A 16979-nucleotide genomic window follows, 5' to 3' on the forward strand; every position below is an offset into this window, starting at 1 on the left:
TTTTCTTGAATAGCCCTTCAAATATCACTGAATTGGCCTGACCCACTTTTACTTCCAGCTCAGTCTTCATGGCAACCTGAGAGGAAATGATAGGTTTGTATATGGTTGATGGAGTGCTTCAGAGGCAGCTACTCTGTTCAGAGCTTCCAGAAATTATCTCCCCCGGGCAATCTGGCAAGCCCCCTCTCTTGCTGTCTTTAGATGTGTTGCGAAGACCTGTAAGTTTTTTATGAGTCAATCTTAAGGTCTTTATGCTAACTCTGAATTGAAACACTGATTTAAAGCTTATTCTATGATCTTCCATTCAATGCAACTTAAAACAGCTTTAAAAGACGGCACAAAACAGTCCATCACCTGAAGTGGGTAGCAGTTGCTTCCTGTCATTCCCTTCCCCCCTCTTCCACACCTCACTGCATTTTCCTTTGTTCTTCTCCTCTTCCTGCCTGCCACCACCTTGCAGTTGTTGCTCTTCCTGCTCCTCCTGTCCATACTGCCACCTCCAGTTCGGGGCCATTCATACCTCTCAGTGCTGTGTTCTACAGGAATGAGGCTGTTCCTCATAATGAGGCATTGTGGCTGAGGTAGGCACAGAGAGTGTCTGCTGCTTTGCCACTATAGCAGCAAAAATAATTCAAACTTTAACCAAGTTAAACTAAGATGGCCACGTGTTTGCCACTTTAGTGGCAAAGTGGCAGCCGTGATGCAGGCACTCTCCATAGTCACCTTAACCGCAATACCTCACTCTGAGGAAGGGCCCCTATTTCGCAGTAAGGAGTGGTGGCCTGCCTTTGGTCTGATCCAGAAGGGTTCTTCTTATTTTTAGTATTGCTTTTATAACTCATATTGTAGGCCACCTTGCAAAGACTTTATCTTAAGTGAAATATAAAAAAACCTTCATCTTATTTATGCCAATCATACTCTGTGTGCTTTCTATCTTCTGGAGTGGAATTCCACCTTGTTCTGTGAGCCTCTCTGCACCCAAAAAATACATCAGCCGAGTCCCTAAAAAAGGAAAAAAAGGAAGAAGCTGTTTGCTTTAAGCATACAGGCTACTAGATAGTTGCTGTACTAGACAGTTGCTGGATAATAGTTAAATTAATATCAGTAATGTTGCTTTTTAGTTAAATTGCTGCTGAAAGAAAAGTCAAAATATTTATTGAGTCCATTATGTACTTTTATATTGTGTGCTCTCTAATGGGAACATAGCTATTAAAGATATAGCTACTAGGCTGACCTGCATGATATTCTCAAAGTACTTTTTGGTGATATTAGTACATGCATAACAAATGAAGAAGAATGTTGCATGATGAGATATTTGAGTGTTTTAGGCATGAATTTCTCATTTTTAAAGACTACTCTTAAATAAGTGGCTTCAGGGCTGGAAGTCATAGCTAGTCTTAGAGAATTACCTTTTATCAAAGTAAAAGTAAATAAAAGTTTTGTTATATGTTACACTTTGCCTGAGATATAAATTAGTACCATTTCCAATCAGGAGCTCAGCAGAACAACTGAGTGTTCTAATAAAGAGTTTTTCCACTTAAGGTTTAAGAAATATGTACAAAACTCTCCTAAAGCCTGCAAAGGGCCTTCCATTCTTTATTTAATTACACTGTACATTGACTTGATTTAATTAAACAAAGAAATGCAAAATTTATGTTGTTCCTGTGCTCCAAGGAAGGAGGGAGTAGAGCACTTCTAGCAGAGCAGTTAAGAAGAGACTTCCTTTTGTGTTGCACTTCCCAGGCACAGGTCCACACTTTAAAGCTCCGTATCTGAGCGTTTTTCTGTTTCTTTTGGTCCCTCTGCTTCCCCTGGGAAAGCATGCATTTGACTGCTGAATCTGAGCAAACAGCAATCCACTGAAAACCCAATTGCCATTTGCTCCGATTCAGCAGTAAGACATGGGTTTCCCGGGGGAAAGGGCTGGGACCAGTGGCGTAGCAAGCTCAGGTAGTACACGGTGGTATCAATCTCCCCATTGATTTTTGCCTGCAAAAATGGTTTGACTTTTTTGGGGGAGCCAGAGTTGTGACGCCTCTGGCTGGGACCAAAAAAACCACCACCACTTGGACATGGAGCTTTCATGCCTGAACCTGTGCCTAAGTGTGGCACAAAAGGAAGTCTGGATTTGCCCTTGCTGGCTGCCTGGACTTTCTCCTTCCTGTTGCTGCTATGCTGCCCTAGCAGTTGAGAAAATGGAGCAGGAAAAAATTAGCTTCAAGAAATGGCAAAGATGCTACAGCTCCTTTCTTTCCAGAAGTGGATGGACGGTGAAGGGTGAGGCAGCATTTGAAATTCTCTTCAGCCCTTTCTTTGTGTAGGGGCAGCTTGTAGCAATCACTTTCAGCATTCCATGCAAGCAGAGTTCATTGCTTGGCGTGCGAGCAATGCAATGCCTAAAATAATTTTACAGATTAGTGAAGTTTGAGAAATTATGCATTGAAAAGTAGAGATAAGTTACATTAGTAAATTTAGAGCCATTCAGTGCTCATCATGTCAAGCTGTATAACAACCTATATTCCAATTTTTCCTCTTTTGCTTACAAGAACATTTACAGTGTTAGTTTTTTCTTGCCCCAACCTGTCTTGTGTGCTTTGTTTCATGCTTCACAGTCTTTTGAAAACAATACAGTACAAAGTTAGTGGTGAGTCTTGATGATTTCAGTAGGTTTGAAATGAATTTAACTGTGTGTGGCTTTGTGTCATTTTCCCTGCTGTGACCTTTGTCATGATCATCAACATTCTTTCATGCCTGGTAGGTAATTTTTCTGTCTTGCCAGACGCTATCCCAGCTGAAAAACATTTTGACAGGCTTGCTGTCTCTGGATGCTTACTCCCAGAAGTCTATTAATGTCTCTGCTTGCCATTTTTCTCTGCTTTGAAGAATTTAGGTGCCCCATTGTTTAATATTGTGACCTGCTGTACATTCCATCTACCTGACTTGCAACGAATCTGAAGACCAGACCCACCTTATCTCCTCACCCCATCCTAGCACTTTTAAGGGTAATCAGACATGGGGGTCTAGCTGGTGGAGCAATCTGGAAGGTTAGCAAAACTGAGATGGAGATTTTTCTACAGTTGTTGGGAATGGTTGTAAAGTGTAGCTGCAGAGCATGGAAAGAAAGAGTGGTGGCAAGCAGAAGGAAAGACTCATGGCTGCGGTGCCAAACAGCTTCAGGGCCAAGGTGAGGGACAGGGCTGCTTATCTACAGAGTCTGCCTAAAGGGTTGTACCTTGAATAAACCAGTCAAAGAGCCAAGCTAAAGGTGAGTTAGGACCAAAGAGACATTTCACATTAGGAACTTAAAAATTGGGGGAGGGGGTGTACTAGGGTGATAATATCATAGATGCTATTTTGTTGAAGCAGATGTAACATTACCATAGACTCAGTGATAGGATGTCAACTTGGAAGAGAATAGAGGACAGACAGACAGGATGGAGCCCGTGGTCCAGTCACCTTGCCAATATTTTTTTATGAGAAATCAGAAAATTTTTAAAAGAAAAAGATTTTTTTAAAGAAAAATCACCTTAGTGTGATTTAATATTTGAGTGTGTTGCATAGAATTAGGCCTTAGCTATGCTTTCTCCTCAATTATAGCTTTGTGTGATTCTTTTCTGCAGGCAAAAGCCCAACATAAGGACATGAATTCATGATGGTAGGGAAGCATTCCGAATTGTTTCTGGGAAGGGGTGCTTACTTTGTTTTTCATTTCATTTCTAACAGTTTAAAAATCACTGCCTCTTTCTGCAGTGGTGTTTACTTTTGTTTCCTCCCCCCGCCAAATGTTTTAGCTGCCGGAAAAGTACCATATTCTCCCCCTTCCCATTGTGGCAACATTTGTTGCAGATGATCACAGCATTTTCAACACTATCTTCTCACTTTGAATTTTGTTCATTTAGTATAAGGATCTGAGAAAATAAAAACAAAGATAAAATTCCAACTCCCATTTTAAGTTGTTACAATGCTCCTAAGTGAAATATAATTGATGTGTAGGTCATTTTAATGGTAACACCCACAACCTCTACTCACAGCTAAGTGAACTGTGGGGAGAGGCATGAGCGTGCATGTCAGGTGTGATGAACTACCAAAAGTCACCAACAAGGGATAGCCTGGCAGCAGGGATTCATGCACTGGTAAACCTTGATGCTTTCTTACTGTAATGTGCTCTATGTGGGACTACGCTTGCACCTGGTGTGGAAGCTCCGCTTGGTCAAAATGCTGAGACTAGACTATTGATGGGGGCAGACTAGCTCATAAGTATGATTCTTAATAGGTTGCACTGTTTCCACATATGTTATTTGGGCCAGGATCAAGGTTCTTGTGTAGATTTACAAGGCCCTGAACAACATGGGTCCACGATCAGTGATATCCTGATCACTGTCAACTTTGGGGGAGTCTCTGTTGCTGGTTTGCCGTTGCTCAGATGTATGGCTCATGACCTCTAGAAGTGGTGACAGATGACATGATAGCCATCTTCAAATAGCTAATCAGAAATCAGAACTTTATTAGCAAAGCCAACAGGCCACAGCTATACAAGAATTAAAAATAAAATAGGATAAACATGAAAAGGGGATAGAAACAAACAAAAGGAGGTCCGTCAGATGAACAAATCTGTCACTCAGATGGTGGCCCTCAGTTTCACAGCTCTCTCGATGTACCTTGCGACCTTCTCTGTTGTCTGACTATCCGTATCAGATAAGAGAAAGAACAGCATAATATCTTGTGGACGGCCGGGGTTGGGGAGAATGAGTGGAGTAATAATCTCATTCCTTAGGTCTTTATAAAGGGGGCAGGATAGGAGGACGTGGGACACTGTTTCCGTGTTACCATCTCTACATGGGCAGAGTCGTTTTTCAAATGGAGTCTTTTGGTAACGACCTTCGAGTACAGCTGAGGGAAGAACATCCCATCTAGCCAATGTAAAGGCGCATCTGTATTTTGGGATGGTTAGTTTAAACAGATATGAAGCTGGGAAGTCAAAGTGGGAAGGGGGAAAGTAAGTATACCATGGGCACATTTTCTTTAAAATAGTCAGGTTGTTTTGCCGTTCAATGTCTTTCAGGCGCTGGCCTATTAGACTCTTTGCTTTAATGAGGCCCATTGATAGTAGGGATTGCGAATGCAGACCGCATGTAAGGAGTTTTTGATGCACGGTTTTAAACCACATGCTTTTATGAGGGTCTTGCATTACTAGAGGCAGTAGACCGGGTGGATTTAGATTAAGACAAAGCCAATAGTTGAGTGTTCTTTGCCAGGTCTGAGTTTCTACAGATGGAAGACAGGCCTCGAGTCGTAAAGCTGCGTTTGGGACACAGGAGGGGACGCCGAATATCTGCCTTAGGAATTTAGACTGAGCAGTTTCAAGACTTGAGCAGTGGTTCCCTGTCCAGATTTGTGCCCCATACAGTAACTGCGCCAGAGGTTTTGCCTGAAAGACTTCAAAGGCTGCTGGAATATATCTGCCCCCCTTCGTGTAAAAGAAGCGCAACAGCATCTTAATACTTTGAGCTGCTTTTTCTTTGGCATATTTTTGATGGACGTCCCAGGACCCGGTCGACTGGAAGACGATACCCAGATATTTAAAGGCTTTAACCTGTTCGATTGTCTGGTTATCCATCCTCCAGCTGTACTGTCTGCATTTCCTTCCAAAAACCATGATTTTTGTTTTCTGATAATTTATTACCAGTTGCTCTCTCCTACAGTATGCTGAAAATTCACCTGTGAGCCTATTTAAGCCTATTCTTGTTCGAGATAGGAGTATCGCATCATCAGCATACAAAAGCACGGATATTGATTTGTCAGCCAGTTTGGGGGCATGGAAGTCCGGAGATGACAAACAGTTAACCATATCATTGATGTAAAAGTTGAATAGAACTGGGGCCAGGATGCAACCTTGCTTGACCCCCTTGCTGACAGGAACTGGACCTATGAGATGGCCATTTAACGAAGTTCTTACATACAACACCGTGTCTTTATATAAACAGCTGATACAAATAGCTAAATGATGTGGAAGATTCTTCTTTTCTGCTGCTCCAGAGGGTAGGACCCAAACTAATTATAAGAAATGAGATTTTGACTAAACATCAGGAAGAACTTTTTGATGATAAGAGCTCCTCAACAGTGGAAAAATACTACCTCAGAAGGTGATGGACTCTTCTTCACTGGAAGGAGAGGGTTTGGAAGGCCATCTGTCAGGGATTCTTTAGCTGTGATTCCTGAATTGCAGGGGGTTGGACTAGATGACCGTTTGGGGCACTTCCAACTCTATGACTGTGATTCTAAGCCTTGCATTGAGTGGAACTCTCTCATGAGATTAGACAGGCACCTTCCTTACTGAACTTCAGGTGCATGACAAAGACTATGGGCTTGTTCCAGCAGACATTTTAGCTAACATTCAGTTTTATGATAATTTTTATTGTCCTACTTCCTGGGGATAATTTTTATGTACACTGTTTAGAAATGCTAATAATCCAGCAGTTTATAAATTTATTAATTAGATAAAATACTATTTTAATATAAATGAAATGGTATTCCTTTCCAGACTGAAATCATTAGGTAAAATGTAACTCATGGTTAAGTTATCACATCTAAAAATTAACCCAGAAACTTTAGTTGTCAGGTCTTGGCATCATATTTCATGGAAGGGCAAAAGTGCAGGATGTAATAAAGCTCAGCTGGCTGTCTTACTTCAATAAGAAAAAAAAATTGATCCAGAGTAGCCCTCTGAGATTTCTCTGAAATCTACATTAATTGATTTTTAGGGAAATCCATAACCAAGGCTAACCTTCTATACAATAGGCTAAAACCTGACTGTTGCTACTGAGAGCCCATAGTTATTAGCTAAGCTGCTTTGATGTTGTGGAATGTCTGCAAATACTCTTAACTGCTTGGTGTGAATGTGAAAATAATAAGTTAATTTGGCTATAGGGAAACTTCCAGTGTGGCTAAGGAGAAAAGAAGTCATTTGGGTGACATTCCTCAAAAGCAAATCAGCTTATTTACGGTATGTGAACAGAGTAGATGGCAGATATTCTTCTTAGTAAGCACAAACCTATGCTCATAAGGAAGATAGCTTGCCCAAAGATGACACACAGGAAGGTGAAGATCTCCCTCATCAGAATCTTATTGCTTCATCCATAGTTCTTCTTAAGGCCTCTCAACTAGTTAGATGGTCTTAAGGAGGAAGAATAGGGCCATATCAGGCCACAGTTCACAGTTAATAAGCTGTCTTTGGCAGCTTGCCTACATGACAGATGCCTCTCTGTCAGGGCCATGGTGCCAACATTGCTAAAAGATTCCAATTATGACTCAGATCATGAGAGGTGAGTGACCTATCAAAGATCTCACTAGTATAGATGTTGTATACAAAGGTTCTGTTTCTTGATGACCACATGAACAAATTGTTGCAGAGCCCATGTCCCTTCCCCACTTTTTCTCTAGTGGTTTGCATATCCTGGTTTCAAATTCTGAAGAACAGTTTTTTGGTTCAGATGTTATGAAAAACACTGTTTCTTGTGACAGTCTGTTGAGAGACTACTGGACACTGGGACCATGGAAGAGTCACCCTCCCCCCCCAAAAAAAAATATTGGAAAGGAGTCGTACTCAAACATTTGCAAGCATGCAAATTATAAGGATGATTTGAAACCTTATATGGAAAATTGCCTTAGACTTTTGATCCCATTAGTTCACTATTCTCTACAGCAATGTTCACCACTGTTGATCCCCAGATGTTGGACTGCAACTCCCATCATCCCCAGCCACCTTAGTGGTTGCCAGGGTCAATGGAAGTCATAGTGCAACAATATCTGGGGATCCAATATTGAAAAACATTAGTCTACACTAACTCCCAGTGGCTCTCCAGGGCTTCAGGTAGAGCTGTTAGCCATTCCTTCTGTAGATACCAGAGACTCGATCCGAGGACACTGTGTATGCAAAATGTGTGCTTTACTTCTAAGATATAGCCATTTCCCCCAAACACAATAATTCAGGACTGAGCTTTGTCTCTGAGGTCGTGCCCATTGCACCAGCAGTCATTTGTATATCACCTTAGAGGCATGTACTTGCACATTCTAGCATGTCCATCCTGTTGCATAGGTACTTTTGATGGTATCATCAGCATATGGAACTGCTGTTTGATCTTTGTATGTTGCCCAGAACTTCCATAAAGATTTTTAGTGTCACTAGTTCCTTAGGTGCAAAGGTTCATGGGAAATAGAGTGCCTCTTCATCAGACCTTTCCAATGAGAAAGCAGTGTAAGCCAAAGCTCTGTCTCTGTAGTTGGAGGTGCTGAAAGAGCAAGACTTACTAGTAAACTGGAAAAGAAGACTCTAGAGTTAGCCCCGACCATTCAGTATTTGTCAATAGTAGCCCAATTACACAAAATCTAATATGTAGGAAGCAAAAGTGTGTTAACTGTTGGCAAGCATTCCACCCTTCTCTGCCCCAGAGCCTTCTGCTTTGATTTCTTCCACTGAAGCCGTGCATTAGGTAGACACCCTTCTGTGCTATGCCTTTCCATTTTGGAACAGATGTTTTAACAGTGGTGGTTAATAGAGAGGTTACCAGATCCACAAGTCAGAACCAAAGTAATTCAATTCTGGATATGGGCAGAGAAAAATTAATGTTCTTCCTGGTTATCCACATCATGTCACCAGGCTGATAACTGTAATGAGCCAGATCTAGCAGAAAGACTAAAAAACAACAAAATAAAACAAAACACACACACAACTCTTGAAATAAATAAAATATTAAAAAATTGTCCAGTAGCACCTTAGAGACCAACTAAGTTTGTTCTGGGTATAAGCTTTCGTGTGCATGCACACTTCTTCAGATACCTGCTACTGGACAATTTTTTATTTATTTTGACTGCATTATACCAACATAGCCACCTACCTGAATCTAGAAACAACTCTTGAGTGACTGATGAGGATTTCAGCCATCTGATGGAGGAACTTTGATCAGATGCAAAGTAATCTGCTCCATACCTGGTCAAAATATTTGTCCACCTAGCCCAATATCATCTAATCTCAATTGATTAGTTGTTCTTCATTGTCTCCACCAGAAGTCTTTCACATCACCTGCTACCTGATTTTTTAAAAATATCAGGTATTGAACGTAGAACTTTTGGCATGCAAATCATGGGCTCTGCCACTGAACTAAATGAATTGGTTTCACAAGTAATGAATATATGTACTAGACCAGTATATACTGATGCCCAGAAGTGGCCAAATGAACTTTCATCCGTTTTTACTACTTGGATGACTTCTCAATAATTTTGTATATCAGTTTACAATACAGTGGTACCTCGGGTTACATACACTTCAGGTTACAGACTCCGCTAACCCATAAATAGTGCTTCTGGTTAAGAACTTTGCTTCAGGATGAGAACAGAAATCGTGCTCCAGCGGCGCGGCGGCAGCAGGAGGCCCCATTAGCTAAAGTGGTGCTTCAGGTTAAGAACAGTTTCAGGTTAAGAACGGACCTCCGGAACAAATTCAGTACTTAACCCGAGGTACCACTGTACATATATTTTAGACCTGAATTTTATAACAAATCACTAGACAAACCCCCTACTGGTTTCTTATTTAAAGTCTTCTTTCCTCAACTTTGTTAGAAAAACCTCCATGTAAATAGGACTGTTTGCCCTGAAATTCAACTAAATACATGTGTGTAATCTAAAATCTCATGCAATAGGGTTGGGATAATTTCAAACACAACAGTTAAGCTTTAAAATCATAAAGTGGCTTTTGGAAGTAGAATAGTTAAGTTGAACACTAATCTTACCAAATCAATTTCTAATTAACTCTGGGTAAACACAGCCATCTTTCTATTGTATTTTTGTAGGTTAGTGACAATTGTAACCTCAGAAAATGTAAAAGGAAGAATGCATTTTTAGGTAGCTTTTAAGAATTGTCTTTACTTTCTGGTAACAACTGATTGATAAGACTGGCCAAATTTTATAGACCTGTACAAAAATTCTAATGAGAGTCTTCTTGCTGTTGCTCCTTTGTCCAAAAAGCATTTCACTTTTATGTTATTTTTCCATCCCACCCCAATAACTCCATTGTGGTGTAGTTGTTAAGAGCAGTAGACTCGTAATCTGGTGAACCGGGTTCACATCTCCGCACCTCCACATGCAGCTACTGGGTGACCTTGGACTAGTCACACTTCTTTGAAGTTTCTCAGCCTCACCTCACAGAGTGTGTGTTGTGGGGGAGGAAGCGAAAGGAGAATGTTAGCCGCTTTAAGACTCTTTCTGGTAGTGATAAAGCAGGATATCAAATCCAAACTCCTCCTCTTCCTCTTCCTCCTCCTCCTCCTCTTCTTCTTCTTCTTCTTCTTCTTCTTCTTCTTCTTCTTATTATTATTATTATTATTATTATTATTATTATTATTATTATCATTTCTTCTTGCCCAACAGTACCATAGCTCCATTTTCTCTCTCTTCTAGCCAGAATATTCTTGCTTCTCTTCCCCAGAGTCCAGCTACTTTGCATCCTCCATATATTACTTTCATTCCTTCTTTGGTTTTACCTTATTCGCCAATATTTGAATGGGAGAGTAAGGAGGGCAAAAAGAGGACACTACGTTAGATTTGCTTTCTAAAATTGCCCTGGAATTGCATTGAATTATTTGTGAGTCACACTATGTCTCTTGAGCCACACTTAAACCATCCCTGCGGTATGCAGATATTTGTTAATTGATCATAATTAAATCTGTTGTCTATTTGATATTTAAATTTATTCACATCTTACAATAAATATTAATACAATAATATTTCCGTGAGTCCCCAGTGTGAAACTTTGGATTGGAGCCAGACTAGCTGCACTTGGTTCCCATTGAAATCTATATGAAAAGTTAGTCATGACTAAAGTCCTATTGATTTAATGGGAACTTAAAACAATTAAAAATTGAACCTCAATCTATATTTATTTAAATTTCATAAAATTTGTTCACTGTGGGATTGTAAAAAACAACAGCATACCACCAGAACAGTTTTAAAAAAGAGGTAAAGCAATAAAATTATTGATAAAAGTAATTAACAATGATAAGTTAAAACATTAAAAAAATAAAATAGACAATAAACTACAATGCGCAATGATCTCTACTAGCGACTTCATGTAGACATTAGATCACTATGACTTCTCTGTGGTCATAATATGCAGACAAAAATGTAAAAATGGAAATGATCTTCGGTTTTCTATTTATTTATTTATTTAACTTGTTTGTCACTTGTCACCCAAGGGTCCCCAAGCAATTTATATTGAAAATCGTATATATTATACATTATACCATAGAAAGAGGGGATCCTATACTACATTAGAGGGGATCCTATACTACATTAATATCCTATACAACTTATTTGGGGGGGACTTTAGCAATACCCCAAAATAAACAAAGCAATATTACTGCTCACTAGCAGATAAACATCAAAACTCAGCACCAACACCCCACTCCCTAGCCCTAGTTCATCTCAAACTTGTGATTTCCCCCCCTTAACCACTCTACCCCACTCCGAAGTCAGGTGTCAAGACCAACTGCTTTAAATTAGGGGGCCTGGGTCCTCCAGAGATTGTCTGACATTTCCTCCTTTCAGGGAGAGCAGCAGCAAAACAGAGCAGAAAGATGGTCAAAGTCTAACATGCTCTGCAGTTGTCCCAGCTGCTACTCCTCTCCTGCTGCAGATAGGTATCTGATCAACTTATTATTGGAGAATTTTAAGAAAATATGTGGTTACTTTTTAATAAGGAATGTTTGAACACTATCAAAATGGAACTACATGCCATGTGTGCGGAATGCTAATAACATTGGCAATGGTATTGAACATTTAAATTGCCTCGCTTCAGTATCATTATGACAAAATGCAAGCTTACCTAAAACATGGTGTTGATCCTCTACAAGGGCCAAATCAAACTATACTTCAGACCTGCTCACTTTTTATTTGACAAACCTTCATCTGGTAAATATGAGCATGACTCACTAAAACATGCTGCTAGAAAATCAAATCAATAACTTAGTTCTTTCAGTTAACTGATTAATGTTGACGTTATGTATTATTTAACATGTTTTAGTGTAAATACCTTATTTTTCATGGTCTGGGTATCCCTGTTTCTTCTGTGTTTCCCTCATCTTTCCATATTCACTCTGAAACACTGAGCGTTGTGGCTGTCATTCATTTGGCTCTGCAGGGGTTCCCTTTTGAGCCTATCAGTGCACTTCCTTAATTAGCTGTAAACCTGCTTATTCCTTTTTCCTTAGGAGCTAAAATTGCTTTCCGTGCACAGGCTTTCATAATAGCCCCCACTGTATTTTATTTTATATAGGGAGTTTCCAAGTGGCTGATAGAATATCTGATTTTCAGCATGCAGTATTTAATATTATAAGGCAAATCTTATTAATTGGCACACTCTCCTATGATAGTGATAGCATATATAAGCTTCAGTTTGGTCCAGAAGAAGAGTGAATAGCAGTGGAATGATAATTTGTATTCATGGATGGTTGTATTTTAGATTTTCTCTGCTGTGCACACTACAAAACCTTTAACTGTGTTCCATTAGATGAATAGTCTTGCAGGCAAGTCACTGCCTTGCTGCACTGTACATGTATTGGAGTGATAGGTCTACAATCCTATAGTTTGCTAAGCGGATAGACTGGTACAGAGCACTTGATTGGTTTGATTGCTGTTAACATTAGTGAACAGAATGCAGCAAGCATCCAAAATGTGCTGCAGGTTTCTGCTTTTGGAGCTTTCGGAGCCCACAGTATATTTAAGTGGCAAATTATTTGGGGAGAATTTGAAAATCTGTGTGATAAATCATTGCTTCAATGCTTGGAGCACAGTATGTGCAGTAAGTAATAGAACAATAATGAAGAGTAGGCTGTGTGCTGTACTTTTAGCTGTCTACGGAGAATAAATTAAACTGGCAAAGGACAGAATTGCCTTTTATCTTATGCAAGATATGATGCAGCTTTTCAAAAAGTGAAGACAAAGAACCTATTGTTACATTCTCATTGCTACATGTTATCATTTGAAGAATATGGTTGCTATTTTTAGAGGGGTCTTTCTGCCTTGTTCTGCTGGGAGGGGGAGACCTATGTACGCTGTCATTGGTGTTAGTCATTTTTACAGGAGAGGAAAGGAGGAGGAGAAGCTGCAGAAATCCCCCCCTTTCCTCCTCCTCCTCTCAGGCAGTAGTAACTGTGTGAAGATGCCTTGTCCTCGTTTTTATTACTTCTGAGATTTTATTGCTGGCAGCCAGATGTGCAGAAACTCCTGACGACAGCATCTATTCACTGCGTGTTTTTAAGAGGCTTAGAGAAATATGAGTAGAGTACATGAAAGCAGCTCAGCTTCACACTTCAGTTGGGAATGCCCAGAAAGCTCACTGCTGTTTGGAATTCTTGCTACCGTGAAGAGAAAGCAGTGCGGGTGCTAAATCTTCCACGACTGAATTAAAAGAATAATGACTGTACAATTAACTATCAACCCTTGCTCATTTAGTCACAGTTTTTATCGAAATCAGGAGAAATATGGAACTTGATTGGCATGTCTGCATTTGATGGTGACTGCAAAACAGATGAGTTTTTGCACAGGTGGTAAGGAGGAATAGAAGGGAAGAGAGAAAAATGCAATTTGAGACATTGCGCCAGGTCTGCAATTCTGTATTATCGCATTTTCATGGAGTTTTCTCATCTCCTCCAAATATTTTACAAAATGATATTTTTGCACAAACGTTGGATAATGCTAGGTAAGTAAGAATGTAGCATTTCCCCCTTCAGCACTGGAACGTTCATGGCAGCAGTATGTGCATGTGCTTGCTTTTCAGTTAGTAATTGCACATAATCAGACCTTGAAATATTAAGATGTGTATAGCAGAAATAAGTCTTTCATTAGTTATCTGTTGCTTTGCATAATATATTTAAATGAAACTTGTTATGCAGGAATTAAATGACTGCATTACTGCAATAAAAATGTGCAAGCTGCAATGTGGGTACATTCTGAAGCACTTTAACTAGCATGATCAGATAGGTAGCAGTAAGTATAGATCCCATGCACTTATGAAATATTCATGGAATATTTGTGAGGCAAAATCATTGCTGTTTGAAAATGGCAATGCACAAGGTTGTGACCACTTGACCGTAAATAATTTGCTATAGGGTGTAAATTAGCAGTCCTGCATACATTTTGCAAAAATATGCAGAAGGAATATCCTTGGGAGGGAAAGAGGTTGTTTCTGAGCTTAGCACATTTCCATAACTATCTTAAGTATATCCATTATGAATGATTAGATTATGTTTTGCAGCAGGTCAGCCAGTCTTGAACACTATTTCATTATGGGTTCTCATTGTTATTTTAGTGAAGTGATTGGAAGAAAGGTTTGTTGATTAAAGTGAGTGGTGGTTGTTTCGGGTTCTTACATGTATTTAATGCTATCCTGCATTTTCTAGTAATTGGTATGTTTTGTGACATTTAATCAGTAGGCATTCCCTGCATAAATGGCATTTAGAACTTTAAAAAACATTTAGGTATTTAATGAGGCAAGTAAAAAATATTTAGCTGAAAGGATGTGTGAAGGTGAACAAGGGAGAAAGCAAGCAATAGTTTTAGGTTAGCAATGCATTGTCATAAGTGTTCTAGAATAGGGAGCAAGTAATACTCTGAAGCTTCATCTTTTTTATTTGAAAGAATTTTGGGAAATGTTCCACTTCCCCCTAAACAGCACAAACTGCTGTTAATTACAAGGCTATTATGGTATTATTGATTATTGTCCTTAGCACTTTCCTCTTCTGTGTACCCACCATCATTTTGGTTCTTTTTCAAAACAAGTTTTGCATCACTTTTTATTGCCAATAATTAAACTGACAAGCTTTCACTATGATGCAGCCAGGTTTTAGTAAATGGTGTTGCAAGATAGTTCAGTTTAGAAGATCACAAGTTATAGAGTTTTTCCCCCTGGGCTTTTTTTTTTTGGTCATTTCTTCAAAACTTGACAAATTGAAATAAAAATGGTTGAACTACAGATTATTAGTCTAAAACACTGCATACCCCTAAAGTGCATATCACAAGGCCTGCAGGCTAGCTGACTGTTCTCAGGCACCCACAAACCTATTCTGTTCTGCTCATGTGTGTTGTTGCAGTTCCCACTCAGCAGACTGCATGCTTGCTTTTGGAAAAACACAAATTCCTTTTCTCTCTATGCTTTTTGTGTCTGTAAATCTTTGTACTGTGTTTACAATAGCTTTAGATGTATCAGTAAGCACATTTCATCAGAATGATTAATAAGAGAAGAACTGTGGCCTTAAACTTAGTTTTATATTTTAGTCTGAGGCTTATTTTACTTCTTCAAAGAATCCTGAGCTAGTTGTCCATGTCAGCTTGTGCTTTAGGGAAAAAGCTCTTTTCATGTCTCTCTCCCCCCCAAACAATGGTCTATATGTAGTATTAGGAACAAGCTGAGCCATGCCTGCCTGCTATGGTGATTGCATTTTTATAGTGTTACTACAGTAGTTGAAAACTTTTAAAGACTTGCATATGTAAGTAACTCTTATCCTGTCACTTAAGTAACTATAAATTATTTCAGTTGTCTTATTATCAATAATAAACTGAAGAACATATCGACTTGTTGGTAAATTGTTTTGAATTATGAACAACTTACATGTATCTTATTTGTTACTCTTTTCTGCTTACTATTGCAATAAATTCATTTTTTATTTCTGATTGTGCAGCCCTTCTCCTTTAAATATATTTAGACTGCAATCCCATGCACATGATCCTAGTAGTAAGCCCGACTGGACACTGTGGGACTTACCTTTAAGTAAATATGCTTAGGATTGTGCTGTTAGTTGTTACTTTGTTCATAACTAATTAATGAGTAGCTTGCATTTTTTTTTAAAGAACATTTAACAGGGGGACATGCAAATGCTTTTAACAAATCATTTATATTCAAATTGTAGAAGAAAGTAGGTTTTAATTTTTTTAGTGGTTAAATAGGAAGGGTTGCTTGGCAGTTTTGATTTTATTTGTAGCTAGTATTTTATACTATATGTATATATATATATATAGAGAGAGAGAGAGAGAGAGAGAGAGAGAGAGAGAGAGAGCGCGCTGCTGACTGGTAGGCACCGAATAAAAAATGTTAATACAAAATTTGTGCAGCCAGCATGTTCTTGCTTTGTACTGCTAATGTAGCATTAAATTTTATTTTCCTGGAGTGTGCCAGACACACACGCTTGTCTTTTGTGGAATCCAGAATATGTGTTGCCTTCTCACACGTACTGCATGCTAGCAGTAGTATTTATTAAAGTGCCTCCTCCTCCACAGTTAGGAAGCTTACTGAGTGGCTCTTCTTTTATTAGCTGTATATTTAACTGGGGGCTTTCTTTTATAGCTAATCCTTTTGCTTCTATTAACTACACTGCAATGCTGCTGCATATACTGCTATTCTGGCCTGCATGCATGTGATGTTGTGGTATGCCGTGCACTCCCAAACATGTGTCACTTTCCTAACATTCCTAACTCCATCTTGCTGAAGCAGCACAATTTTGCTCACAGGCCCATGGCAATTGCACACACATGCTAATAATGTGCACTAGTCTGGATATATTCTTTATTTTATTCATTGTATTTTATTATAAAACCCCCTTGTTGGAAGAATGATGTCTTTGCTTTAGCTGGTGCATAGAATGAACTTGTTTTTGCGTCTCCCATGTTGCAATGGAAATGAAAGGTGGTAAAGGGGAAAAAATAGAATAATTATCTTACTCTCTTCTAAAAATGAATTGTAACAAGGTCCTAATTCAGTGCCTGCATTTGCCTCAATATAGTTTTATAGGGAGATTCTCTGGTAAGACGCTAATGTCCTGTGGGCTTTGGTTTATTTAATCTTTAATTTTAATTAAAGTGGTTTTCAGAAAACCCTTCGTTTTTTGTTATATTTACTGGCCTTTCTGAATGCTAGTCTTTCATCAAAGAATGAA

General features: G+C 39.1%; 1 protein-coding gene across 24 annotated transcripts in view; it reads left to right on the plus strand.

Annotated features, from left to right (window-relative positions):
• Positions 1–16979, plus strand: part of RIMS2 (regulating synaptic membrane exocytosis 2) — a 349417-nt gene that overhangs the window by 106301 nt on the left and 226137 nt on the right. For 2 of the 24 annotated variants that reach the window (XM_081204277.1, XM_081204276.1), the window contains exon 1: positions 13172–13750. The exons of 18 other annotated variants lie outside the window; for them this stretch is intronic. In XM_081204277.1, coding sequence (XP_081060403.1) covers positions 13629–13750 — 122 coding nt within the window. In that variant the 5' untranslated portion in view covers positions 13172–13628. Of the gene's footprint in view, positions 1–13171; positions 13751–16979 lie in introns of those variants that run through there. 4 more of the 24 variants (XM_081204273.1, XM_081204288.1, XM_081204278.1 and 1 more) reach the window with 3 other exon arrangements.

This window comes from Podarcis bocagei (assembly GCF_964188305.1).
Source record: "Podarcis bocagei genome assembly, chromosome: 8".
NCBI lineage: Eukaryota > Metazoa > Chordata > Lepidosauria > Squamata > Lacertidae > Podarcis > Podarcis bocagei.